The following is a 26708-nucleotide window of genomic DNA, read 5'->3' as shown; positions in this document are numbered from 1 at the left end:
GAGAGAGACAATCTCTGTGATGTGGGCTGGGATTGGGAGCGGTCAGCCTGCATGGAGGCAGGACCCGAGTGGACAATATTGGTGGACTCTGAAAGATGTTTGAGTTTGCCAGGTTGAGACAGGTGCTGTGTGCCTCTGTTTTCTAAACTACACATTGAGTCTGGGCTGGGGAAATGAGTGCTGGACCCTGGGGTCCTTCTGCTGGAATCCCTTGTCCCTACTCCCCAGCCCCTGGCCGACTTCTGCTCATCTTCCCATTCCAGCTTAGGTGTCTGCCCCTCCTCCAGGTGAGGACCCCTCTCCCAGGCTGGTGTCCTCTGTGTTCCCACTGCCCCTGGGCTCCCCCGTGAGGTCCTGGGAGCCCCCACTGTAATCCCTGCTTCTGTATCTGTCTCCCTAGCCGACTTGAGGGCCTGACCAAGTCCTGGTCACCATAGCCATCTCTTAAGTTACAGTACAGACCAGCAAATTAAGGAAGAGTTAATAATGGCGTAGCCTGTGATGTGCCAGGCGTTGTGCTGGCCTCTCTCAGTCTCGCCCTCTATGAGATGAGGATTTACCCTAGTCCTGTTTTATACACAAGCAACCCAAGGCTCCAGTTAAGTCACTTACCCAAGGTGAGTGAGCTTATGTGAGGTCGACCAGAGATCCAGCCCTTGTCCATCAGCCCCGCCTCATCCTGACTCAGGGTCTAGGCGCCCACTGCCGCCTCCACCTTCAGAGCTCCTCCTGGGTCTGAGGCTTTCTCAGGCTCTGGGCTGGTTGGGGGTTACATGTGGCACCCCCAGCTGACCACCCCGGACTCCCGTGCACATACAGGACAACAGCCGGCGTGTGGAACACATCCTGAAGCTGTGGGTGATTGAGGCCAAGGACCTGCCAGCCAAGAAGAAGTACCTGTGTGAGCTGTGCCTGGATGATGTGCTCTACGCCCGCACCACGGGCAAGCTCAAGACGGACAATGTTTTCTGGGGCGAGCACTTTGAGTTCCACAACCTGCCACCCCTGCGCACAGTCACTGTCCACCTGTACCGGGAGACCGACAAGAAGAAGAAGAAGGAGCGCAACAGTTACCTGGGCTTGGTGAGCCTGCCTGCTGCCTCGGTGGCCGGGCGGCAGTTCGTGGAGAAGTGGTACCCGGTGGTGACGCCCAACCCCAAGGGCGGCAAGGGTCCTGGGCCCATGATCCGCATCAAGGCGCGCTACCAAACCATCACCATCCTGCCCATGGAGATGTACAAAGAGTTCGCTGAGCACATCACCAACCACTACCTGGGGCTGTGTGCAGCCCTCGAGCCCATCCTCAGTGCCAAGACCAAGGAGGAGATGGCATCTGCCCTGGTGCACATCCTGCAGAGCACGGGCAAGGTGAAGGTGCGTGCAGGCCCCTCAGCTCCTGACACAGGCTGGGCGACAGTGCTGGGTTACCTGCCCTTCCCCACATCCGTACATTTCAGGCCTAACAAAGGTCTTGGAGGCACCAGTCACTACCAGATGGGTTCCCTAAACCCAGGAGTTCTGTTGTGGGCTGGGCGTTTTGTACTCCTGCTCTGTGGCTGGAGCTGATCACTGAGGCCTGTGTGGAACCAGCGGATGGGATTGCAGCTGGTAGTGAGGTAGTGGGCTTGGGTTGAGGTGCCTTCTACCACTACTGCAGAGGACTGACCCCCTGAGGCTCCAGGGGAACAGGTCGGGTGGCTGGCTGTCCCAGCATACAGGTCCCACAATGCCACCAGCCCCAGTGAGCCAAACACACATCCCCTGTGAGGTATGGAGTTCGGCAGACCTCCCCAGCAGGATGCACAGATGAGTCTCCATCACAGCTCCACCTCACCCCACACTCTCATCCAGACACACAGATTCTCACACAGATAGACGCAGTCAAAATTGTACCATTTCAGGGTTAGCCAGCCCCACCCCAGAACCTCACAGATGCGGGAATCTGAGACCCACCCAGGCAAGCCGTAGTTCAGGGCCAGAGGTGCCCAGTGTCCATCCCTATAACTCCTTTCACCTTTTACTCTCGAAGATGGGCCCAGCAGCCCACCATGCAAGCCATGCCTCAGCCCCACCTACCTGGTTTGGGGACAAATGGGCTCCTGGACCAGGATGCCCCTAGGAAGGCAGTAGAGCATGGTCTGTGGGCCTCGAAGGCAACCTTCTTTCTTTACATTTGCCACCTGCCATTCAGGAAGCTGCCCAGAGAGGATGGGAAACGGGCTGGACTTTAGGCCTCTGCAGCGTGGATGGACCCTGGTGCCGGGCTAAGGACTAGGGCCTCTGCCCTCTGGACAGTGGCGTGTTGTGAGCCAAGTGACAGGTGACTGAGGGGCGCCCTGTGTCAAAGTCCTAGGCTCTTAGCCCTAGGTCGGGGAGGCACAGTTGGGAGCCATGCCCCAGGTACCCCAGGGCAGAGTCCAGGGCACAAGACTCGTGGAGGTCCCTCACCCTCTCACCTGTTCCTAGAGGTTCTGGAAGGGGAGGCCATGGCTGGAAGCCTCAGCAGCCTCTGCAGTGGGAACCCTCTGCAGCACCCCTCCCTCTTGGACTTGCTGTATGCTGCAAGTGCAGGGCTGGGGTGGGGACCTCCTCCCCATGGACCTGCGATGGGGAGCAGTTTTCCTCTATAGTGCTCGACTACCTCCTCCCTCACCTTCTCCTCCAGCCTTCAGACTTGACTGGCTAGGCTGCACGTTGGGCCAGCTCTGGCTGCCCCGTCCTTAATGTGCTGGTCAACACAGGAGACGTATGCTGGGAAATGGAATGAATCAAGGACCCATGGGCACCAGAGAGGGAGTGAGGACAGCTGCAGAGGCTGGAGCCTTTTCTGCAGTTGTGTCTGATGTTTCAGTACCTGGTCCCCAGGGCTGGGCTGGGGCTGGCCTGTTCTGGGAAGCGGATTCCTCCCTGAAGCAGCCTGAGATGATAGGTGCGTCCAGGTGCTCATTGTGGAGGGAGATGAAGCCAGGGCCGCAGCCAACCCCAGAGGCCCTCAGTGGGGTTGCAGAGGAGTAGATAGAAAGATGGAAAGTAACTTGTGCTCCTGGGGTGACAGGCACCTGAGCCCCCAGCTCTGGAATACTTGGGAACTAGCCCCTCTTCCCTCTCCATGACTAGAGGAGTAATGGGGTCTGGAAAGCAAGGGACTTGGACCAAATCTGGCCCCAGGTGGCTGTGTGGCTATGGACAAGTCATTTTCCTGCTGTGTGTGCATTGGTTTCCCCCTTACTGGGTCCTGGCTCTCAGGAGGTTCTCATCCCAGCACTGGGGCCCGACTGTCATTGCAGGAGTTCAGGAAAGCTGTGGTCCTGAGTGGGAGCCCCAGGGGAGGTGCAGCTCTGACCCCTGCTTCAGTGTATTCAGAGAATGAGACCCTGGAGGTCGCCTGTTGGTCAGGAAGGGGTCCTCAGGCCACATGATCCCCAGGAAGCCAACGACAGCTTCCCCTTGGCCCCTGCTGTCTCTCTGTGCCTCTGCTGTGCAGCCTGGGTTCCTGTGTCTAGATCTCAGTTCTGTTTTAAAGGACCCCACTCGTGCATGTCAGAGTGAGGTATTTCTTGAGCACAGATGCCTGGGTCCACCCCCGCTGGGTGCCTTGCAGGCTCTGTGCTAGGTGGCCCCCTGCCCTGACTGTCACCCTCCCTCAAAACTCTGACAGTTTTTCCTATCTTCTTCCCCTCCCCCAAGCCACAGGTTGGTTGTAAGTACAAGGAGGTAGGGACTCCTGAGGGAGATAGTTAGCATCTGCATGGTTGCTAGAGTCGGGGGAAGGTGTGGGTTCGGGCTCCTATGCTGGAGTTTTCCCACAACACGTTGTGTGGGACCTGATGGGCCAGGGGCTGCTACCCCGGATTGCCAGGTGGGCAGTGGCGCCTCCACCTTCCCTCTCCAGCCAGTTGCACATCAGTTCCTGCTCTCACCTGCCTGAGCATGGTGGCTCATGACCTCCCCGGGCAGTGGGACTGCACAGAAGGCATCTGTGTCCGGTGTGGGAGCCCCCACCCGCGTCACAGGTGGATACTGGTGACCATTTTGACCATGAGACAGAGCAGCCTCATTTGTCCTCTTTGGCACTGATGCTGGAGGGAGAGGCGAGTCCTGCTGTGGTCCCCAGGCCAGGCCTGATTAGGGCTATACATGGAAATGAGTCCATTCTCATTTTGTGGGGGATTGTGGCTCCATGTGGCATGCACTTGTTCAGGCTGCCTCCATCCATAGACCCGGCTGTACTGTCACCAGTTCTAGGCTCCTACCTTGGCTGGGGGCCCCTGCCCTGCCCACACTCCCCAGCAGCCCCTAAAGGTGGGCACACTGTTCCTCCTGGGGACCCCTGCAGCTTGGTGATGGAGCGGCCTCAAAATGCCAGGGCTTCTCTGGCTAGGTCTGGAATCCTAGGACCCTCCATGCCAGGCCAGCTCAGGTCCTGCTCTCCCCACCTCCTGCCTCCTCAGGACTTCCTGACAGACCTGATGATGTCAGAGGTGGACCGCTGTGGGGACAACGAGCACCTCATCTTCCGGGAGAACACACTGGCCACCAAGGCCATCGAGGAGTACCTCAAGCTAGTGGGCCAGAAGTACCTGCAGGACGCCCTAGGTAGGAAGTGGGCCAGCAGCGGGGCAGAGGGTAGGCAGGGCCCGCCAGGTCCTCACTCCCCACTCCCTGCCCACTTGGCCGTAGGTGAGTTCATCAAAGCACTGTACGAGTCAGATGAGAACTGCGAGGTGGATCCCAGCAAGTGCTCGGCCGCTGACCTCCTAGAGCACCAGGGCAACCTCAAGATGTGCTGCGAGCTGGCCTTCTGCAAGATCATCAACTCCTACTGGTCAGTGCAGCGCCCAGGCCTCCCACCCTGTCACCTTCCCCATCCTTCAGTGTCTGGCACCCACAGTGTGCCCGGTGCTGCCTGGCCCCTGAGTTGTACTGACTTGCCAGTCCCCTGGCCTAGTCCCTTTTGAGCTCTCAGGTGAGGCAGCATTTAGCACATTGCTGTGGCTTTGTGGTGAAAAGAATCTGGACATACCAGTCCGCCGTTTCTGGTGATAAGGGAGCACCCTTCATGTGCTGGGGGCTGTTGTGGGTGCTTGGGCTGCAGCGGGAGTGAGACTGACAGGCCCTGTACGGGCCCCTAGTTGGGGTGGGTGGATGGCTTCATCTGAGGCTCCTCACCTGTCCCTGGGAGCTAAGGTGCTCATGTCACAGTCTTGTGATGGGGTGCAGCAGGGCCACACTGGGGGCCTGAGCACCCCAGGCAGGCCTTTTGCTGGGACTAGAGAATAAAGAGAAAGGACTAGACTGAAGTACAGCGGAGTCTGCAGGCTCTGCCATCCCCAGAAAACAGCAGGGCATGCAGTGGTGGGCTACTCAGACAGGCCCCTCAGCAGGGCCAGAATCAGTCCCGGAGAAACTTATGGTAAGGCTGACTTCATAGCCACCGGCTTGCTCCTGTGGTATATGTGTGTGGTGGCCAGCCAGCCTGGTGCCGAGTACAGCCTCCTCCTGTGGTGGCACACGGGACTGTCCGGGAGGGCTTTGCTGTCATTCCAAGCAGTGGGGTCATTTTCACCCCAGAGGAGCTGCCCAGGTTTAACCTGTGTTCCCCTCTAGCTCAGGGCTTACAGCCCCCACCCACCCAAGCCTCTGTCCGCAGCCTCTTCTGACACCACTCCCTCCCTGGCCGTACCTCACTCCTTGTTAGATGTGCCTCTCACTCACCTGCACCTTGACCTGCATACACTCCTGCCTTTCCTGCTCCAAGGTCACACACCTGGGTACCCTCCGTCGCAGCCCTGATCCCATCAGGATAGGGTTGTGCCTGTGCCTGAAACATTTCCTCCAAATGCTGGGGCACCCTGGGGACAGGTGAGCCCACCAGCTCAGGACTGGGCACACAGGAGGGCCAGGGAAGTGTTTGCTGCTCCCCAAGGACAAGAAAAGGTGGGGTGAATGGGCAAGGCCAGGAGGGTGGGCACCCAGGGCCTTTGCCCATGGGCTATACAAGGTGCTTACCTGGGCCAAATGGGCACCTCAAGATGGGCCACAAATGCGCAGCTTTCCACACCCTTGGGCTTGGGGTGGAGAGCAACTATAGGGCCTTGAACTCTGGGAACACACTTCCCATTCCCAGCTGGGCCATGCTTTCCCCCTCCCCGCTCCCCCCTCTTCCCAGGGGGGCTGGGCATGTGACTCAGGGAAAACATTTGTGGACAGTGATTTTCCATTTCCTCTTTCTGGCATTTGTCAGAGGCACCTCTCCATTCTGGACAAGGCCATTGATAGATGTCACCACTCAACACCTGCCCCCTGTCCAGTTCTGTGCCAGGCACTGTGAGAGCCACGGCTAAAGGTGGCTCACCTTCATTCCCCGCTAGGCGTGCCCTTGATGGGTCAGCCAGCATGCATTGTGGGAGAGCCTGCTGAGCAGGCTGCTGGGCCTGTGGGGGAAGAAATTTCAAGTTCTTCAAGCCTATTGTAGCCTTGGGGTTTTAGCCTTACGATGGCTCTGTGAGCTTGACAGGGCAGGTCTTTTTCTCAGTTTAAGGGAGAGAAAACCGAATTCTTCCAGGAGGGTTAGGGCCTTGGTCACATCACCCTGAGGTCATGGCAGAGCCAAGTGTAAACTGAGTTCAGGGACCACTGGGGCCTGGCCTGCCCCAGGCTGGGAGATGTATCTTTTAGGGAAAAAAAATAGGAAAACCACTTAAAGGTTGGCCAGGTGGGCCTGACCATGGCAGGCCAAGGTGCCCAGTAGAACCAGGAGCCCCATTGTCCAGGGCCATCTCTGCCCACTCGCTCCATTACCCTGGGGCAGTCACTACCTCCCTTTCCCTCACCATCTAGAGAATGGAGAGCTGTGTTCTCCCACTGTGTTCAGGGGTAGTCCCATCTTGTTGATCTTTCTGAGCTTGTAGGAAATCCCAGATTCCTATGACATCATTCAAGCAAAGGAAATAAGTCTCAAAGCCAGTGATGGGAAGCCAAGGAATAGTGGTCTGTTCCTGTTTTCCTCACTTCCCCCTAGACCCAGATGCCTGCTGTTAGGGTTGAAAAATGAAGTAGAGACTGGGGGAGATGGGGAGGGCCCAGACCAGAAGCTGGATAGGCAGTTCAGCACTGGCCCTTGGCAGTTAATTCCGGTTAGGATGGAGAGCCAGCTCCTCAGGCCTCCTCCCATCCCACCGGCCTGGCCCTTCGCTGAGAACCCACTGCCCGATGGGAACCTGGTCTCCCCACTCCTCCTACTGCCTGGGCACTTGCTTCAGCCGCCCTGTACTGACTGCTCTCCCCAGACAGCTGTGTCCTCAGAGCTCAGACAGTGGGGCTGACCTCACGCAGCTGGTGGGGTAGAGCCAAGGCTGGAATGCAGGTTCCTGCTGTGTGCACTCCTGTCCTGGGCCCCTGCTTGATGGCCAAGCCCACCCTTGTCTGTCCCTGCACAGCGTCTTCCCACGGGAGTTGAAAGAGGTGTTTGCCTCGTGGAGGCAGGAGTGCAGCAGCCGCGGCCGGCCGGACATCAGTGAGCGGCTCATCAGCGCCTCCCTCTTCCTGCGCTTCCTCTGCCCAGCCATCATGTCGCCCTCACTCTTCAACCTGCTGCAGGAGTACCCCGATGACCGCACTGCCCGCACCCTCACCCTCATCGCCAAGGTCACCCAGAACCTGGCCAACTTTGCCAAGTGAGTGCCTCCTCCCTCACCAGGCAGAGTGGGCGGGGCTGGCATCCACAGGGCAAGCCCTGGGGGTGTTTCTGCCCCCAAGCTGGGCAGAGACCATAAACAGGCCCTGGTTTTGTCCCTGTCATCCTCAGTCCCTCTCCTTCCCACTTTTTAAAAAATAAAATCTCCACACACTATCCTTCTACTCAAGGTATATGTCATTTTGATATGTTTCTTGATTTTTAAAGGTGGCAACATGAGACTTTTTTTTTTCCTTTTGCTTTTTTGAATTAATGTATTATTATAAGGATTCTCACATATCCCTTAGCATTCATTAAGCCCTGTTTTGAAATAAATGACTAATATTCCTCCAAGGGGAACTGGCCCGTATTTCCTTAACCCATTCCCTGTGCTTGGACACTTGGGTTGGGCACCACTGTCCTGGTGTCATGCTGTCAGGATGTCTTTCTTTGCTGATAAAGCACTATTGGTGTTTTCGGCTGCATCCTTAGAGCAAGTGGGCAGAAGTAGAAGGGCTGGGTCATCTCACTGCTGTTCATTCTCAAAGCATGGATTGAGCCCCATCCTGGGGGTCTCTATGTACTGGGCTCCGACGGCACCAAGATGAATCAGCCCTGGTAGCGCTCAGTACTTCAGCCAGGGAGATGTGTGGAATAAGCAGGGGAGCAGTGACAGACACACATGAGCCTCTTAGAAGGGCTCTCAGCTTGTTGGGAGAGGAGACAGGAAAGCCTCCAGGGTGACAAGATCCCCCAACTGCATGTCAGGGTGAGGCGTTCATTATCTCAAGGAAGAGGAGCAGCGGCCGGACATCCCAAGGAGGGCCATGTGCTATATGCCAGGTCAGGAGAAGCTGGCAATGAGACCTAAGAGGACAGCAAGGACCTGAAGGCCAGACAGGGCTGTGGGAGCCACCAGAGAGTTTTAAACAAGAGAGAGGATGGCCTTCCTCTGTTCTGGACCCTGAAAAGCTCACCCTGACAGCAGTGGGCAGATGGGTTGCAGGGAGCAGGATGGTAGCCAGAAGACCTGAAAGGAGAGCATAGCTGTGGTTCTAGCAACAATGGCAGAAAATTGGCAGGGAGGGGAGGGGGTACAGGAGGCAGTGGCTACAAGGGACAAGGTTAGGGGTTATTAGAAGGCAAAATCAGCAGGCCATGCCATTTGGGAACGAGGAAGAGGGAGGAGTTGACAACTGCCAGAGGTTCTGGCTCAGGTATCTGTATGGGTAGTGGGGTCTCCACTTAGGGTAGGGAACTCAGGAGGAGGGCATGGGTTTGGGTGATGGTGATGACTTCACACGTGGCCAGGCTAAGTAGGAGGGACTCCCAGGGGAGGTGCCTGCACATATATTAATACATGTCTGAAAGCTCATTGGGAGACCTGGGTTGAGCATCATCTGCATACCAGGACAGTGAAACTTGGAGGAAAAGCAGAAGGACACTGTTAACAGGCAGTGTATGGGGGACACAGAACATTCCAGGTCCTGAGATAAAAGGTTCAGAAAAGGGTCACTGTTACCATGAGCAAGGAGGGCCCTGGTGACCTCGGTCAGAGCATATTCAGCTGACTTGGGGAGTGAGTGGGGTAGGAGCCAGCCACAGTGGGGAAAGCGGGTGATGGTGTCCCAGTGGAGGGAGTTCCTGGGCAGGGCCTGCCTGGGCCCAGAGTGCTCACCCAGCTACCCTCTCTCCAGATTCGGCAGCAAGGAGGAGTACATGTCCTTCATGAACCAGTTCCTAGAGCATGAGTGGACCAACATGCAGCGCTTCCTGTTGGAGATCTCCAACCCCGAGACCCTCTCCAACACAGCTGGCTTCGAGGGCTACATCGACTTGGGCCGTGAGCTCTCCAGCCTGCACTCACTGCTCTGGGAGGCCATCAGCCAGCTGGAGCAGGTGCCTGTGGCTGTGGGGCGGAGGTGGGGCCAAAAGCTACCATCGGTCTTTTAGTGTTCCCCCTTCCAGAGTAACCATGGAGGGCAGAGAATTTGCCCATGTGGCATGATCAGGAGCTAACTACATACCAGGAGCCCAGGGCTCCAGGCCAGGTCCTGTCAGAACACACTGGGGATCTGTGGGCCCCATTTTCTCTGTGGGCAAATGCTGTGTTCACTCAGCAGTATCTGCCAAGGCAGCCCCACTCTGGGTACTAGGGCTGGGGCGTTCCGCATGCACTCAGCCTTTAGTGGACAAGTGCCACTGTGCTGCCTGCCAGAGCATGTGAGAAATAAAATTGGATCGTGAATTCACCTGTATGAAGAAGATGACTCAAGACCCTGTACCTCCACTTGTCCAGCAGGAAGTTGGAAACCTTTCTAGGATTGCACTTGACCATCTGTTGACAAGGTTACTCCCTAGACACCTCTGACACTGCTGCAGTCACCTGAAGTGAGCCCTCCCTAGCCTGAGACTTCACTGACCCCCAGCCTCAGCCCACATAGTGAGCAATTAGTTCTTGGACTTAAGGGCTGGGTCTACCAGGAACTTCTTCCCAAATATCTGTTGCTTTCTAGGGCTCCAAGGGACCACCTTACTTTTGTAAGGTGCTGAAACTGGCCTGGAAGGCCCTTCATGCCTCCTGGTCCCATTCCCTAGAGGTGACCGCTCAGAGCACTGGTATGCAGCCTCCTGGACGCGATCTGTGCATGTGTAAGCACGCACAAACATGCAGGCGCACACACATAGAGCTCTTTCCCTTTTTCAGTTTGTTTTAAAGCGAGAACGTACTGTGTATGCTGCTGTGTGCGTTTCTTACCACTCTATTGTGGGCCTCTTTGCTTGTCAGTGCAGTCTGCACCACCACCAGGGGCTTTTCAATGACTGCATCATATGAATGCTGTTTATTTCACCAGTGCCCTGTTGATGGACACTTAGGTTAGTCCTGACTTTTCACTAGAAATAGGTGCTGTTGCAATCAAAGGCCATCATTTTTGCTCGTTTGTATCCACTTGCCTTTGGCTGTGAGAGACACAGGAGGGAGAAATGGAAATGAGGGCCGAGACCCTCCTTTCCACTGGTTCCGGTCCCTGCGCTGCAGCCAACACCAGTCACTGTCACTGCCACCACTTACCTTCCCCCTGTGCTGTCCACGTATCTGCACAACCAGGCGGGAAGAATGGAAGGTGATTGGTATTGTCACACTGGTGATAGGGTGCAACAGGGATTTGAAACACAACTGTTTGCCTCTCAATTGTGTGCTCTATTGCCTGCATGAGTTTTCACACTTTGTTTTCTCACAGAGACCTCTGTGGAAGCTTGTGCATAAACAGGTGAAGGCAGTGTCCCCGTAGCCTAGAATCCTCTGCCCCTCAAGTCCTCTAAAGCGTGCCAGCAAGGTTCAGATGGGTTCAGGCTCTGCCTTCTGCCTGACCAGCACCTGGGGGTGCCTGGACCATCTCCACTGGTGCTCAGGTGCCAAAGTGGGTCAGGCCCCAGCCCATCCCATGGAGTAGGTGATGTGAGAGGGGCTGTCACAGAAGCCTCTGGATGGAGAGGTGGAGGTGTGGAAATGCTGGGATTCCATGTGTGCTTTCCTCTCTGCGGAGGCACCAGGGCAGGGCAAACTGAAGGAGAGGCTTGCACTAGGTCAGCATCTCCCCCTGTGGGCCTCCTACTCCTGCCCCAGAAATATCTGGGAGCTGGTTAAAAACGTAGATTTACCGATATCTGGGCTCACCCCCCTCCCAGACTCAGCAGCTCTGACTGGTGGCAGGTGGGGATCTGCACTTCTGACAGGCTCCGCGGTGGTTTTCAGCCACAGTGGCTGCAGCACATACAGCATACCTGTGTGGTCCCAGGAGGTCACACCTGCCTCTTGCTGTGCCTTTGCAGAGCATAGTGTCCAAACTGGGACCCCTGCCTCGGATCCTGAGGGACGTCCACACAGCGCTGAGCACCCCAGGTAGTGGGCAGCTGCCAGGGACCAACGACCTGGCCTCCACACCAGGCTCTGGCAGCAGCAGCATCTCAGCTGGGCTGCAGAAGATGGTGATCGAGAATGATCTTTCCGGGTAAGAGCTGCCAGGCATGTTGGGTGTGGTGGGTGCGTGTGCAGACTAGGCACAGCCCACCTGTAATCTCAGATGAGGAAAGAGAATGCCTACCTAGTGTTTATAAAACAAACCTGGCAAGACTTGAGTTGTACAGGTCCTAAGTGGTGAACCTCCATTTGGGAATAATCAGGGAAGCCTTCCTAGAGGAGATGATGCTATAGTTTTTTTCTTTTCTTTTCTTTTCTTTTTTAATGTTTTAAGAAAAGTATCATTTCCATTGGTGGAAAAGGCATTCTAGGTAGAGGGACAAGCAAAGACATGATGTGTCAAAGAGTAATTGTCTCAAATAACCCCCAGCATTTCCAGATCCCCTGGTATTTGTTAAAAATACACATGTTCCTGGTATTTCCTGAGCCTGAGTCAGAATCTTCAGAAGTGGTGTTTACCTGGGTGTGTTTTCAATAGGAGTTCGGTGGCTCTGCCAGGCTTGGAGGCTGGGAACCCCAGAAAACATAAAGTGTTGCTGAGACCCAGTCCTGGGGTCTGCTTTGCCTAAGTAAGACACACACAAGGCAGATTGGAAGGCAAAACGTTCTTGTTTAAGTCAAAATAGGGACATTTCTTTCAGTTCATGGTGAAGCATTTCTGCTGCACCCCTACTCTCCCCTCTCCCACCGGGGATCCCTCTTACCCCAGCATGTGAGGCCGTGGCTGCAGCAGCAGAGTTGGGAGTATGGTCTCCCTGAGGCAGTGGCAGGGCAGGCTTTTAAGCAGGGGAGGGTGCTGAGATCAAGAACCTGCTGAGATCAAGAACCTGGGGTTAGGGGAGCCTAGGAGGGGCCAGAGATGCAGGTCCGCTGAGTCTTGCATTGGGTCTGTTCGGTGAATGTGCCAAGCGAAGCCAAGCAGAGTCACAGGCCAAGAGTTTGAAGTGGAGGGTGCGGTGGACAGCCCTTGAGCGGCTGAGAGGCAGCCAGGCCCGTGAGTTCTGAAAAGACTGACCTGGCGTGTGACCTGGGCAGCCAGGTTCCCACTGCTCTCCATCTTTCCTGGCTCATCTGCTGCTTTAGCCAGCTCTCCCAGGCCGATGAGCATTGCAGCCCCGAGTGGCTGCTGCTGCCCATCTCAGGGAGTGGCGCTTCCTTGCCATCTGAGGCTAAGCCAACCCATTCCGCATTCCAAGCCATATCAACCCCCCCAAGTCCTTGCTGCCTTCAGTTCCCCCCACCCACGTTCTTCTCTCCAAAGCCCCCCCGGCCCCCACCACAGTTATGCTTTCTTCCAAAGGAGCTAGCTTCTGGGGAGGGGCCAGGGAGAGGCCAGAGAAAAGCGTAGAGTGAGGAGGAGGCCAGGGCAAGTGCAGCCCTCCCACCGAGTCATGCTCTCCATGGAGCCTGCTCTCATTCCTTGTTTTTGCCAGGAACTCCAGCCCCCGCCTGCCAGTCAAACAAGGGAGCGGCAGCAGGAGGCTGGGCAAGAGGAGGTTTCACCGGGCCCCCACTTCAGTTACCAGTCTGATTAGGAACAAGAGGGAAGAGGCAGAGGGAACCCAGTGACTCTGAAGTTGGAGTTCTCAATGCAGGATCCGTGGATAGCAGAGAGCCACTGAGTTGTGGCTTAGGGCTTAGCTGAGGAGGAGTTTTCCAGAGCAAGCCAGGCCCCAGTACCCATTGTCCCAAGATGCAGCTGAACAGGGAAGGGGTCTTCCAGGCAGCGCGGCCTGAAATGTGCAGTGCTGGCCCCTAAAGAAGAGGTTCTGTGCAGGAGCAGCCGCCTCAGCCTCTGGTCCCCGGATTCTCCCACTCCTGTTACCCGAGCGCATCCATCTCCCCAGCGCTGGCTTGGGCTGCCAGGCCCCGGCAGGTTGGTGGGTGCTGTCGGTTTGGACCCGCCTTGGCTGCACTCACAGTTCTTCTTTTCCCCTTCTTTCCCTGTGTGTGCTTGTCTCCCTGCAGTCTGATAGATTTCACCCGGTTACCGTCTCCAACCCCCGAAAACAAGGACTTGTTTTTTGTCACAAGGTCCTCCGGGGTCCAGCCCTCACCTGCCCGCAGCTCGAGTTACTCGGAAGCCAACGAGCCTGATCTTCAGATGGCCAACGGTGGCAAGAGCCTCTCCATGGTGGACCTCCAGGATGCCCGTGCGCTGGATGGGGAGGCAGGCTCCCCAGCGGGCCCCGATGTCCTCCCCACAGATGGGCAGGCCCCTGCAGCTCAGCTGGTGGCTGGGTGGCCAGCCCGGGCAACCCCAGTGAGCCTGGCAGGGCTGGCCACGGTGCGGCGGGCAGGCCAGACACCAACCACACCAGGCACCTCCGAGGGCGCGCCAGGCCGGCCCCAGCTGTTGGCACCGCTCTCCTTCCAGAACCCTGTGTACCAGATGGCGGCTGGCCTGCCGCTGTCACCCCGCGGCCTTGGCGACTCAGGCTCTGAGGGCCACAGCTCCCTGAGCTCACACAGCAACAGCGAGGAATTGGCGGCCGCTGCCAAGCTGGGAAGTTTCAGCACTGCCGCGGAGGAGCTGGCTCGGCGGCCCGGTGAGCTGGCACGGCGACAGATGTCACTGACTGAAAAAGGCGGGCAGCCCACGGTGCCACGGCAGAACAGTGCTGGCCCCCAGAGGAGGATCGACCAGCCTCCGCCCCCACCCCCACCGCCACCTCCTGCCCCCCGCGGCCGGACGCCCCCCAACTTGCTGGGCACCCTGCAGTACCCAAGACCCTCAAGCGGAACCCTGGCATCAGCCTCACCTGATTGGGCAGGCCCCAGTACCCGCCTGAGGCAGCAGTCCTCTTCCTCCAAGGGGGACAGCCCAGAACTGAAGCCACGGTCAGTGCACAAGCAGGTCAGTGCCACTAGTCAGAGGGCAGGGCTGGGCACTTGGGCCCAGCTGGGCTGTCATACCCCATACCATCCTCCTCCTCTCAGTCATTTCACCTCCTCCCTCACCCAGCTGCCATCCCATCCCACTAGCCTGCCACATGCACCACCACCCCCTCCCCCTGGCTTCTTCCTGAATCCTGTGAACCAGGGACACTGTAGCCTTGGGGAACTCCAGGCCCTTCTGTCAGTGCCCCTAGGGGCAGGCTGGGGTCAGAGAGAAAGAGTGCATTCATCTTCAGTTCCAAGCCTGTCGAAGCCCTCACCCAAAGTAGGAGTCATCCTGCCCTACTCTGGCCCCACACTCCCCTCCCAAAATGTTTTCACAGGCTGGACAGACCTTCAGGCACAACCACCTGGAGCATGGATGGCCCTGTCACCCAAAGGCTGCAGGCGGTGTCTGGAGTGGAGGTGCCTTGGGCTGACAGCCCAGCCTGGCCCTGTCCTCCTCCCAGCTCAGCCTGCCCCGGTGCCCCCAGTGGCAGGGTCACTCTCTGTCCCCTTGGCAGCAGAGGGTGCTGCTCAGGAGGCCACCTGGCACCTGTCGGCTCTGCCTTCGGCTACTGTCTGAGAGACAGAGTTCCTGGGTGGGGACTGCCTCTGTAGGCGCTCAGTCAGCTGGAGGACCCTTCCCTCCCCACCATGTCCCAGAGCTGCTTGTCCTTGTGGCTCACCTGGGCCACTAATGCCCTTCCTGCTTGCCCTCCGCCTCCCTCCAGCCCCTCACAGCTGTGTTTCGTTGTAGGGCCCTTCACCCGTGAGCCCCAATGCCCTGGACCGCACAGCCGCTTGGCTCTTGACCATGAACGCGCAGTTGTTAGAAGACGAGGGCCTGGGCCCAGACCCCCCCCACAGGGATAGGCTAAGGAGTAAGGACGAGCTCAGCCAAGCAGAAAAGGTAAAGCTGGACCCTGGCAGCTCGGGGCAGGGCGGGGCTGCCTCCTGGAGCAGCTGGTAGGAGTCTCTCCCCCAGGTCCCCCAGCAGTGGGTGCTTGTGTCCTTGTGAAGGGCTTGTCCCCTCTGAGCCCCTGTTCCCTGTGAGGATAGCAGTCAGTGGGGTCTGGAAGAAAAGTAACAAGAGGGATGGATTAGCAGCTTAGACCTGAGGCTTCCCATCTACAGATTGGAATCACAAGGGAATTGTCTTAGATATAGACTCCTGGGACCTCTGGGAAGGCTCCTTAGCCTGGGGCAACTGAGGCAGCTGAGCTTCCTGAGGACCTGGGGGTTGAGGGGCTGAGGGGCTGAGGGTGCCCAAGAGACATATAGAGCCCCCCTGAGGGAGCCTAGTACCTGAGGAGGCAGAGGCATGGGTCCCCAGGATGACTGGGAGAGCCACCCCAGCCTGGCCTCCGGGGCTTGTGCCTGCCCACAGCCTGGGTCTTCACCACTCTGGTCTCCACCAGGGCCTGGGAAAGAAACAGCAGTTACCAGCATTGGGGGTGGGGTCAGGCTACCATTGAGATGTTTTCTTCCTCACTCCTGGGAAAAGAACCTATTCTGAAAATCAAAATCTCACTCTGCCACACACATCTAGCATCTGCTGGGGCAGGGGGATGCTTTGTTGGTCTCCCAAGCCTTCCAGCTGTGGCAGTTGCTCTGGATCGGGGGGTAGTTTTTGTCTCCTACTGCCAGCTGCAGTCCATGTAGACGGAGGAACCAGCGCAGGCCCCAGATCGGCAGGCGCTTCTCCACTCCCCTCTGGATGCTCTCGCCCCTCCGGGCCCCAGGAAAGCCTGTGGCAGCCTCTCGAGCAAGGGTATTGGGGTTAGAATGGCAGAACTTCTCCCTGGCCTCAGGCGAGGCCCATCTCCATGCTGCATCCTGCCGCCACCACCATCCCTGGTCCACTACATCCACCTGCTTTCACCATAGTTACGTGAAGGGGACCAGGGGACAGGGGACACAGTGCTCTCAGAGCCAGAGTTTGGCTGGGGAGCGAGGAGGCCTGGCCTCACTCCAGGCTCTTTGCATCCCTGTGTCCTCATGGCATCTGGCCCCTCGCGATCCTGGCGTTGGCCTTTCCTTGCTCAGCACAGAGCACCTGGCTCCTCTGTGCAGCCACGCCGCTTCCCAGCCTCGTCCACATCCCTGTTCCTTCCTGATGGTTGGGGTCTGTGCTGGACTGAGGCAGATCCAGAGCCTGGACCACCTGCCTTTCAATTCTCTCTCTCTCCATTTCCTCATGCCACTGCCACCCTCTGGCTTTAGATTCAAACAGAGGCTGGGAAGCTGGGATCTTACCCTGCTAGTCAGTCGCTCTTCATGTGACATGGTCTCCTTGTCTGGGCCTCAGTTTCCCCTCCTGCAGAGCTCCCACCTCTCAGGGTGCTGTCACACGTCCTTCATATATCCAAGGGTTCTTTAACCTTTGTCATAAAAAGTTCAAAGCCCTAGTTACACCCTTACTCCTGGGATTTGGGTTTGAGTCTTCATCCCCGCCATAGCCATACAGGTCAGGCTGAGAGCTTGGAGTGGAGAACCCCTGGTGGGGAACAGGCACACGTCTGGCTGCAGCCCCCACCAGCTGGGCTCCTTGGGCATCTCTTTGCTATGTGAAGTGGGCAGGTCACAGCCACTGGGGCCTTCCAAGTGGGGCTCCTCCTACCCTTCCTCCCACTCGGGCTGACGAAGCTGTGCTCTCTGTGTCCTGGGTGCTGTGCCCGTGGATGCTGCTCTCCTGGTAGGACCTGGCGGTGCTGCAGGACAAGCTGCGAATCTCCACCAAGAAGCTGGAGGAGTATGAGACCCTGTTCAAGTGCCAGGAGGAGACGACGCAGAAGCTGGTGCTGGAGTACCAGGCACGGCTGGAGGAGGGAGAGGAGCGGCTGCGGCGGCAGCAGGAGGACAAGGACATCCAGATGAAGGGCATCATCAGCAGGTGGGGCCCACACCTGTCTGGCCCGGCCACAGGCACAGGCAGGGCAGCCATCGCTGCCTTCAAGGAGGCCCCTGGTGGGAGAGCCTCCTCAAAGGATGAGCTGAGTGTGGAGAGGAGGAGGGAAGAGAGTGGCTGGGCAGTGGGAACAACGTGAGCACAGGCCTGGAGGCAGAAGGTGGCCTAGAAGGTGGGCAGCCCATGCAGAATACAAAGCTGGGGATGAGGCTGGACCAGTGACAGCTGGCTCCCGATGGGCCTGAGCCCCTACAAGGAGCCATGCCATCTTAGCGCTCTCAGGGATGCTGAGAAGCTGGATTGGGGGGTGCCAGGAAAGACAGTGAGAACCAAATACAGGGTAAGAAAAGTGGGAATGAGCATCAGTTACGTACAGTAGGTGAAGGTGGAAGACACAGCATAGCCCCCAGATTCCTACCAAGAGTGTCTGGGTGTGGGCGTATCAAGGTGCCAGTTACTGAGCTGGGAACTGTTAAGAGGAGTGGTTTGGGTGGGGAGGGAGAGGGGGATGGTGCCAGTCTGATATCCTGAGTTTTAAGCCTGGGTTATCTGGGAAAGGGCTTCAGAGGAACAGCAAGTTTTAATGCTGACTCTCATCTTTTTGAAGGCTTATGTCAGGCCCCATGGTGACGCCTCCATCTCTGTCTCTGCCTGTGGGTAGGGCATGTCTACCTTGGTGTCAGGCAGGGAGTGCAGTCAACCCCAGGGTCCCAGTTGTGGAGTTTACTTCCTTCTAATACCAAGCACAGGAGGACAGACAGTGTGTCTTGTTTGCATTGGCCTGGTCTAAGACCCCATCAGCTGGACAGACCAAGCAGGTGTGCAAGAGCCAGGAAGGCCTCCACTCCATGCTTTGTCCATGGCATAAGGCCTTCCCGGATTCCTCCTATTTAGACGACCTGTTTCTCTGTTCCTGACTGTTGTTTGTTTCATTTACTTGTAGTTTTGTTCTTTATAAAATAGTTAACATGAGTGAAACCAGGGTGATTAGAAACCTGCTGTTCACTTGATCGCCAGCTCTGCTCTTGGCTCACCTTGTGTTTGTTTCCAAGAATGGAAATGCTTTTCAATTTAACTGCCTTCTCCACATTGTTTGTATTCTCTGATACTTGCATGTTCTGAATTCAGAAACTTGCTTAACACGTTCGTTTCTACTAACCAGTCCTGGAATATTTCCTCCTTAATGTAAGTGCCAATTAGGTAGATAGTGTTCAAGTATTCCATATCCTTACTGGCTTTTCTCTTTCTCCCTTCATTCCAACTGGTGTTTGCTTTATATACACTGAAACTATTTTTAGGTGCATACACATTTAGGCTGTTTATGTACTATTGTTGAATTAACCTCTGTCATTATAAAATCACCTTCTTTATCCCTTGGAATATTCTTTGCTATGAAATCTGTCTTGTCTGCTATTAATGTAGCCACCCCAACTTCCTTTTGATTTGTGTTAGTATGGTATAGCTTTTTTCATCCTCGTGTCTTTAACTCATTGTCTTAGTCCATTCAGGCTGCTATAACAAGATACCTTAGACTGGGTAATTTATAAACAACAGAAAATGTATTGTCCCCAGTTCTGAAGTCTTAACATCAAAATGCCAGCAGATTCAGGGTATAATGAGGACTCTCTGCTTCATATTATAGTGCCCTGTTGCTGTGTTCTCACATTGTCGGGGGTGTGAACAAGCTCCCTTGGGCTTCTTGTATAATATAAAAGCACTAATCCCATTTTTGAAGGCAAAGCCCATATGATGTAATCACCTCTCAAAAACCCTACCTATTAAGATAATCACCTTGGGGGTTAGGTGTCAACGTATGAATTTAGAGGGTGACACAAACATTCAGAGCATAACACTCATCTATATACATGAAGTGAGTTTGTTTTACAGGCACCATACTGTTGGGTCTTGCTTTTGTCTAAATGTTTCTGCCTTTTAATTGGATTGTTTTGACCATTTACATTTAATGTAATTACTGATATATTTAAATCTGTTGCCTTGTTTCCTATTTGTACCATCTATTCTTTTTTTTCCTGCCTTCTTTTGGACTGAGTATTTTTTTATGATTCCATTTTGTCTCCTATTGACTTATTAGCTATATCTCTTTTTTGCTCTAGGGCAGGGATTGGCAAACTTTCTACAAAGGAGCAGATCAAAAGTATTTGAGGGTTTGTAGGCCATATGGCTCTATTGCAACTGTTCAGCTCTGCTGTTGTAGCAGAACTATTTGTGTGAGATGGCTGTTTACAAAAACAGGCAATGGTCCAGATTTGGCCCTCACCCTGAGGCTGTAATGACAGGGAGTCTGTCATTGTCTTTGTTCCTCTGTACTTTATGTATCTGTTTTCCCTGGCTGTTTGTAAGATACTTTTTTCTTTTTTTTTTAAATCACTGGTTGTCAGTAGTTTGATTATGATGTTCATTGGTGTGGTTTTCTTCTAGTTTCTTGGGTCTTGGGTTGTATGTGTGCAGTCCCACCTCCCCGCATTTCTTTGTCTGGGATTCCTAGCACACGTGCATTAGGCTGACTCATATTGTCCTGTATATCACTGATGCTGTGTTATCTTCTTCATTTTTCTTCTGTTTTTTGTCTTTGATAGTTTCTATGACTATGTCTTCAAGTTTGCTAATTATTTCTTCTTCAGTGTGTAACCTGCTATTAATCTGATCCAGTATTTTTTCACTGCAGATAATTATATTTTTCACCTCTTAGAATTTCCATTTTGCTTTAAATTCCATCAGTTTTAATTCTCATTGTGCTTTTACTTCTATTTTCTGAAACATGTAGAATGTGTTTATAATACCTTGTTGTTTTCATGTCCTTGTCTAATTCTATCATCTGTGACATCTGAGTCTGTTTTTACTGATTTATTTTCCACCTGCTTACGAGTTTTTCTACTTCTCTCTGTATACTTAGTAATTTTTGGTTGGATGCCAGGCATTGTGAATCTTACAGTTAGGTGCTGAATGTTTTTGTGTCCCTTTAAATCCTTTCTGGGGGCTTTGTTCTGGGAGACAGTGAGGTTACTTGGAATCTGTTCAGTCCTCTCGGGGTTTCCTTTTAAGTTTTGTTAGGCTGCGTCCTGCAGAGCCTTTAGTCTTGGCCTAACGTGGCCCTGCTGCTGAGGGGGTTTCCTTCCACGGTCCTCTGTGATTCCCAGTGTTAGTGCGTCACTCCACTGTTGCTGGTACAACATGAACTGCTTCTGGGATTGTTTTGTGTTCTCCTTTCTGATGGTTCTTGCCTAGCCTGGTAATTTTCTCATCTGCATGCAGATATTATTCAGTCAGAGTCACAAGGGGAACCCCCACTTGGGAGCTGTGTGGAGTTTCTCTCTGCCTCTTGCTCCTCTCTAGCTGTCTGCCCTGCAAGTCCCACACTTTGACCTTCCTGACCTGCCTGTCTCCTCAGGTCAGTGAGGCTGCTGACTCTGCCTTCCCTCTGCTTCCAGGCCGTTCACTGGGCTCACCTTGTTGGTTTCTGTTCTCCTAGAAATTATTGTACTGCATTGCCTATATTATGTCCAGATTTCTGGTTTGTTTGTTTGGTTTTTAATAAAGAGATGGGGTCTCGCCATGTTACCCAGGCTGGTCTTGAATTCCTAGCCTCAAGTGATCCACCCTCCTTGGCCTCCCAAAGTGCTGAGATTATAGGCGTGAGCCAATGTGCCTGGCCCTATTTGTTTTTAAGATGAGGGTAAATACAGTCTCCTTCCAGTCTAATTTTCCTTAACAAAACTAATACCCTCCCCACACCCCACCCCCAGCACAAGCTTTCCTCAGAGTGGTACCTTCCTGTACTGGGGAACCTGCCCCGAGGGTCCCCCCCTGCCACCACTCCTCCTGGTTAGTGCTCCCTGAACTGCTGCCCTGCTGCCCCCATTACAGTCCCATGCCCGGCACTGTGGCTCCCTGTGTGTCTGCTGTGAGTGGGCCAAGGGCTTGCCCAGGGTGCGGTGGCTGCTCTGGGCTGGAGGAGTCAAGAGGGCAGGGATGGAGAGAAGCCTTGGGAGTGGAGGGCTCATCTGAGAAGAGTGTGCGGAACAAGGAGAAGGGATGCTGAGGCCAAAGCCCTGTGGAACCCCCATGTCCAGGGGCAGACAGGACAAGGCATCTGAGACAGGCAGACCCAGAGAGTGTGGAATCCCAAAGCCAAAGGAGAGTAGGAAGGTGGGAGTGCCCAGCAGTGAGAGTGTCTCAGGAGCCAGCCAGGTGGGGCCGGGGGGGCTCCCAGGGAGGGAGCAGCAGGACAGAGCCAGCCTCCTGCCCACTGAGCTTCTGCAGATGGTGTCCCCCAGCCTCTGCTCATTGTCCTACCTGCACACTGGTCCTTCAGATGTCTCCTACCGATGTGCCACCTCCCAGCCCACCCTCCAGGAAAAGTCACTGCTTTCTGCTCTTTGTTCCAGGGACCTGAGCTTTCCACTAGAGCAGCTGCTCCATGCAGGGTGTAGTTAGTTACTCATGCCTCCTGCCCTGTGAATTCCTTGAGGGAAAGGACTAGGGTTCATTCATCTTGGTACCTCGAGTGCCCAGTGCAGAGTCTGCACAAGTTTGTGAAGATGGCAGGGGCAGGGTGGAAAAAGTTCTAGAGCCTTTCAGGGCCTTCATCGTTCCAGCACCTGCCTAGCTCTAGGGGTTTGGAAGATCTAACACCCATTACCACCCATCTTGGCTCCTAGAAGAACATCGGGAAGGGGGCAGCCTAGGGGCCTCTGGGGCTTTAGGAGCAGCAAGTGTGGGATGTGGAGGTAAGGAAGGAGGCCCAGCAGTGTCAGTTGCTGGGAGTCGGCTGGAAAGTCTCTGTCCCAGGCAAGTATGGGAGGCAAGTCTGTGACCCAAGGAGGGGGTCTCCTAGTGTGTCCCTGCTCTGCGTGGGGTTGATGGGCTTGTTCCCACACCCTCCCCACCTCTGTTGCCTCCAGGGCCAGCCTGACTGTCCCTGTCTCTGGCTATAGGTTGATGTCTGTGGAGGAAGAACTGAAGAAGGACCATGCAGAGATGCAAGCAGCTGTGGACTCCAAACAGAAGATCATTGATGCCCAGGTGGGGGCTCTGGCCCTTTGGTCAGCCACAAGAGTGAAAGGGCCTGGGATTAGGAGGGGGTGACTTGAGCCTCTCCATCCTCAGTCATACCTCACTGCAGACACTGAGGGGAATAAGAAACCAGAATCTCTGCCCTGAGAAGTCAGACCTGTGGTCTTAGTGGGCCACAAGCTCACTGGGACAGGCTGTGAAAGGAGGGAGACAGCTCCTCCCCTGCCGGGGCTCTTGGTGGGTATTGTCTTTCACCAGGACTGCTGACCAAAGAGTGGAAGCTACCAGGAGGGAGGTGGGGTTAGGAGTGATGGCAGACTGGTCAGAGGGAGCAGAGGGACTCTTGTTCACAGCTGTGGCATCCAGGCTGCATTGAGGGGAGACATGAAAGGCTCTCTGGCTCCAGCCTCCTTTACTCAGGGCTGCACTGCTTTCCTTTACTCGCCCAGGAGTAGGCTGGGCCTTGCTCAGACTGTAAACTGCATAGACCAGGAGCGGTGACCTCTGGTGTGTCACGCAGACACATGTGAGCAAGGGTGCCGGCCCCAGGGGCCTCAGGCAGCCCATAGATAGCACCAGAGCTGCTCCATTTGGGATGATAAGCAGGCAGCGAGGCTGCGTCCATGATGCTGCAGAGGCCTCTGCCCGCCTTCTCTTGCCAACTGTTCGCAGCCTAGAGCCTGCCCGCCCCCCTCATCTCTAGGCCACCCCATTCCTTACTATCCCAGTGCTTGTCGTAGGTACACAAGGCCCTAAGGAGGCCCCTAAGGAGCCTGTCCCATGACCCCCGCTCACACCCCCGTTGTCCACAGGAGAAGCGCATTGCCTCGCTGGATGCCGCCAATGCCCGCCTCATGAGTGCCCTGACCCAGCTGAAAGAGAGGTACAGCATGCAAGCCCGTAACGGCATCTCCCCCACCAACCCCACCAAATTGCAGATTACTGAGAACGGCGAGTTCAGAAACAGCAGCAATTGTTAACCTGCCTGAGGAGGGAGGAAGCTACCCAAGGAGAGGGGGACTGTGGTGGCCAAGGGCAGGGTCTCGGCCTGGGGAGGCACCCACGGTTGCAGCCCCAGCGCAGGTGTCAGGGGGCCGAGCCTCCCCTCCCCGCCGCTGTCCAGGAGGTGGCCACAGAGGGAGCCGCCAGAGACTGAAGCAGCATGAGGCGAGGTCACCAGCCGCTCCCTGTGGGGTACGGGCAGAAGAGACTGCACGCTGGGGAGTGGGGACAGCCTGGTGAAGCAGGGGGCCTGCCAAAAACATGTCTGTTGGTTCCTGAATGTGGCGTGTCCTTGTCCTCCTGGATCTGGCCGAGTGCATGTTCCCCACATCCATGCCAGGGAGGGGGCTTCTTGGAGGGGGGGTTCAAGGACTAGGGGCCTATACCTGTGGCTTCCCCTCACCTCCTTGGGGGGCCCAGGACTCCCTGGCAGCCAAGCCCTGTCCTGTGGGACCTGGCACTTGGTGGATTGGTTGGCAGGCAGGAAGATAGGAGGACACAGGGCAGGAGGTCAGTGTCCCCTGCCTGTCTCCATCCGAAGCACCTGCCACTGCATGCGGCCTATTGGGACCTTCCTGGCTGTGAGGAACTGAGGATTCCTACCCACTCACCCCCTCAACCTGTCCCCAGAGCGCCACCTGCCACCTTCTTCCCTGCCTTAGTTGTATTGCCAGATAGACCCAGTGAGGGCCATGGCTTTTTCTTGTGAGCTCTTATCCCTGTGGGGAGGACCCACAGCTTCCCACACTTCCCACACAGGCCCAGGCTGATGCTCTAGGGCTCCCAGAAGCCAAAGATCTGGGTGGATCTGGCCAGATGGCTCTGAGCACTGTATCTGCCTTCTCCTGGGGCCCAGCACACCCAGGGCACAGTGGCCCTGTAGGGAGTGCCACCTGGTGCTCACCCTGAGAGAAAAGGTGATCCTTCCTCTGAGTGATGGTTTAAAAAAAGATTCTAACGCCTGCAGGCCCTGAGAAGGTGGATAACTGTGATTTTTTTTCCTTTCACAGTATGCATTAGAAACAAAAGCCCGCTTGCTCGCTTGCTGGAACACAGGGGCCTTTTAAGTTGAGCGTGCGCACTGCATGGGAAATAGCGGCCCTGGAGGATGTTAGACTTGCTCCCTCTCCAAGACAGCAGCAGCCTGCACCCAGCCCCGTGTGTGCAGCCGGCCTCCTCCTCACCCTTCCAGGCCACCGGCCAAGGACCCAGGCGCTGCATAGAGGGGAGGGGCGCACCCCACAGCTGGGGCAGGTTTTCCTCAGCTCTAGGCTGTTCCGTAGCTTATCTGCCCCTCCCCCACTTTCAAGACAGATGAGCAGGAGCTTGGGTCTCTCTCGGCCCCTGTCTGTTCCCAGCCCCTGCAGATTCCGAGCAAGGGCCCTGGGTAACAAGGGTGGAAGTGGGGCCTTTGCCAGCAGAACCAAGGCAGGGTGAGCTGCAGGAACCACCCCGCTGCCCCTGCAGCTGGAATGTGCCACAGAGGCCCCACCGGAAGGGTGGATGTGCTGGAGGGGTGGCCCAGAGCCATACTGCATCCACCCTGAGCTCAGGGACAGGTGACAGCAGCTGCTCTGGGAAGGGGCTCTTAGATGTAACCTACAATTCAGTTAGGCTAGAGACAGATGCTGGTGGAGGGAGGGCTGGGCCACCAGGGGTCACAGACCACAGGAAGATGGGAGGCAGGAGCAGAGGCCCTGCCCCCACCCCTTCCTGCCCCACTCCTGTCTTGTCCCCACCCATGCGCCTTCGTGCCTGAGACCAGGGTGACCACACAGGCAGGGCCTGGCTCCGAGCTCATCCTCCCACTGCCCAGTGAGCCCTGCCCTCCTCTCCCCAGCCCCCTCCCACCGCTGCCTCGTAGAGTGACCTCGGACAGAGCCTCCTTAGCAATATGGGGAGGCTCCCAGGGCCTGGACAGGTGGGCTCGGAGGCCACCCGCTGTGGCCGGTGCCAGCTGCCCTTGCAGGGGTGGGTGAGCTCTCAGGCCGAGAGCCTTATTTACCTAGTGCAAAAACTGTAAAAGTGTACAGACTCTTCACAGATTTTTATCTTAATTGCAAGTCTGCCGATTTTGTAAATGTTCTTGGTGTTTGACTGTAATGTAACTATCTCACCTAATGGTTGTACATATCCTTTGGTCCTGGTGCTGCCGAGGGCTGGCCGGGACTGCTGCTCTCCCAAGGGTTTTATTTTATTTCTGAATCTAGAGAACAGTATTGGGCAGGAGGAAGAGGCTTGAGGTCTGCAGGGGTTGTTTTCCCTACCTGTGGATTGATGTGTTGGCTTTGCAGCTGCTGTCTGGGTAGCGGCTGCTGGGGTGCTTTCACTGGGCCAGTCAACAGGGGCTCCTGCCCGGGCCACAGAGAACCTGAGTTCCCAGGAGCTGGGCCCTGCCTGCAGCCAGGGATGGGATTGCCAGAGGCCCTGGAGGGAAGGACAGTCCCTGCTGGGGAAAAACACAGCCCTGGGGCCCCCTGGTCACTGAGACTCAGCCTCTGCTGGAAAAAGCCACGCCCTCCCCGCTAGCACAGAGGCCTGACTGACTTTTTTGCTTAACTTCCATGTTCTGGGTGATGGAAACTGCCAAACCTCCTGTCAGTGAGGACTCTTTCCAACTGCCCAGAGAGTGGGGGTGGAGGACCGAGGCTACAGCTCCACACGCCCCGGTCCCCCAGAGCATCTGCCCCAAGTACACCTCCCCTTGCGCCCCGCACAACTGCGGGAGCCAGACTGTCCAGGGAAACAGCCCCTCTTTTCTACACACTCAGCCACAAAGCCCCCCAGCCCCCACACCGTGTCCCAGCTCCCCTCTTTTGTAAGTATGTGAAAAGGAAAAAATGCAAACATTGGAGTTTGGGCTGGAGCTCCTCCCTCCAGCTGCGACTTTTAACTATGTAATAATGTACAGAGGAAGCTGTTGGTGTTCTAAGACTCTGTGTGGCTGTGCAATTTCTGTACATTTGCAATTAGAAATATTAAAGATTTATTTAGCTATTTTAAGCCTGACTCGTGTCTCCATTCAGCTGTGTGATGTTACAGGGGTGACCCTGAGTCCGGAGTGGACACTGGCCTTTATCAAGGGGACCCCATCATCTGGTTCACTCTGGTGGCAGTCGTGGGCAAGGGATACCCCTAAAGCCAGTGGTGGTGGTCTGGCCAGCTTGGCTCACTGGGTGATCTGGGATCGCCCCTCCTCCTCTGAGTTGGGGGGTCTCTGCACCAGG

At 55.8% G+C, this 26708-nt stretch overlaps 1 protein-coding gene across 3 annotated transcripts in view; it reads left to right on the top strand.

Moving 5' to 3' along the window:
• The window catches only part of DAB2IP (DAB2 interacting protein), a 226937-nt gene extending 200453 nt beyond the window's left edge, over window positions 1-26484 (top strand). For all 3 annotated transcript variants that reach the window (XM_011989482.1, XM_011989481.1, XM_011989483.1), the window contains 11 exons: window positions 820-1374; window positions 4452-4596; window positions 4681-4825; window positions 7440-7676; window positions 9373-9574; window positions 11510-11688; window positions 13626-14514; window positions 15295-15447; window positions 17237-17430; window positions 22401-22488; window positions 23292-26484. In XM_011989482.1, the coding sequence (XP_011844872.1) occupies window positions 820-1374; window positions 4452-4596; window positions 4681-4825; window positions 7440-7676; window positions 9373-9574; window positions 11510-11688; window positions 13626-14514; window positions 15295-15447; window positions 17237-17430; window positions 22401-22488; window positions 23292-23459 (2955 nt within the window). In that variant the 3' untranslated portion in view covers window positions 23460-26484. The remainder of the gene's footprint in view (window positions 1-819; window positions 1375-4451; window positions 4597-4680; window positions 4826-7439; window positions 7677-9372; window positions 9575-11509; window positions 11689-13625; window positions 14515-15294; window positions 15448-17236; window positions 17431-22400; window positions 22489-23291) is intronic.
• The last annotated feature ends 224 nt before the right edge of the window (window positions 26485-26708 follow it).

This window comes from Mandrillus leucophaeus, unplaced genomic scaffold (genome assembly GCF_000951045.1).
Source record: "Mandrillus leucophaeus isolate KB7577 unplaced genomic scaffold, Mleu.le_1.0 Scaffold354, whole genome shotgun sequence".
NCBI classification, from domain to species: Eukaryota; Metazoa; Chordata; class Mammalia; order Primates; family Cercopithecidae; genus Mandrillus; species Mandrillus leucophaeus.
This window is presented reverse-complemented; position numbering and strand designations above follow the sequence as displayed.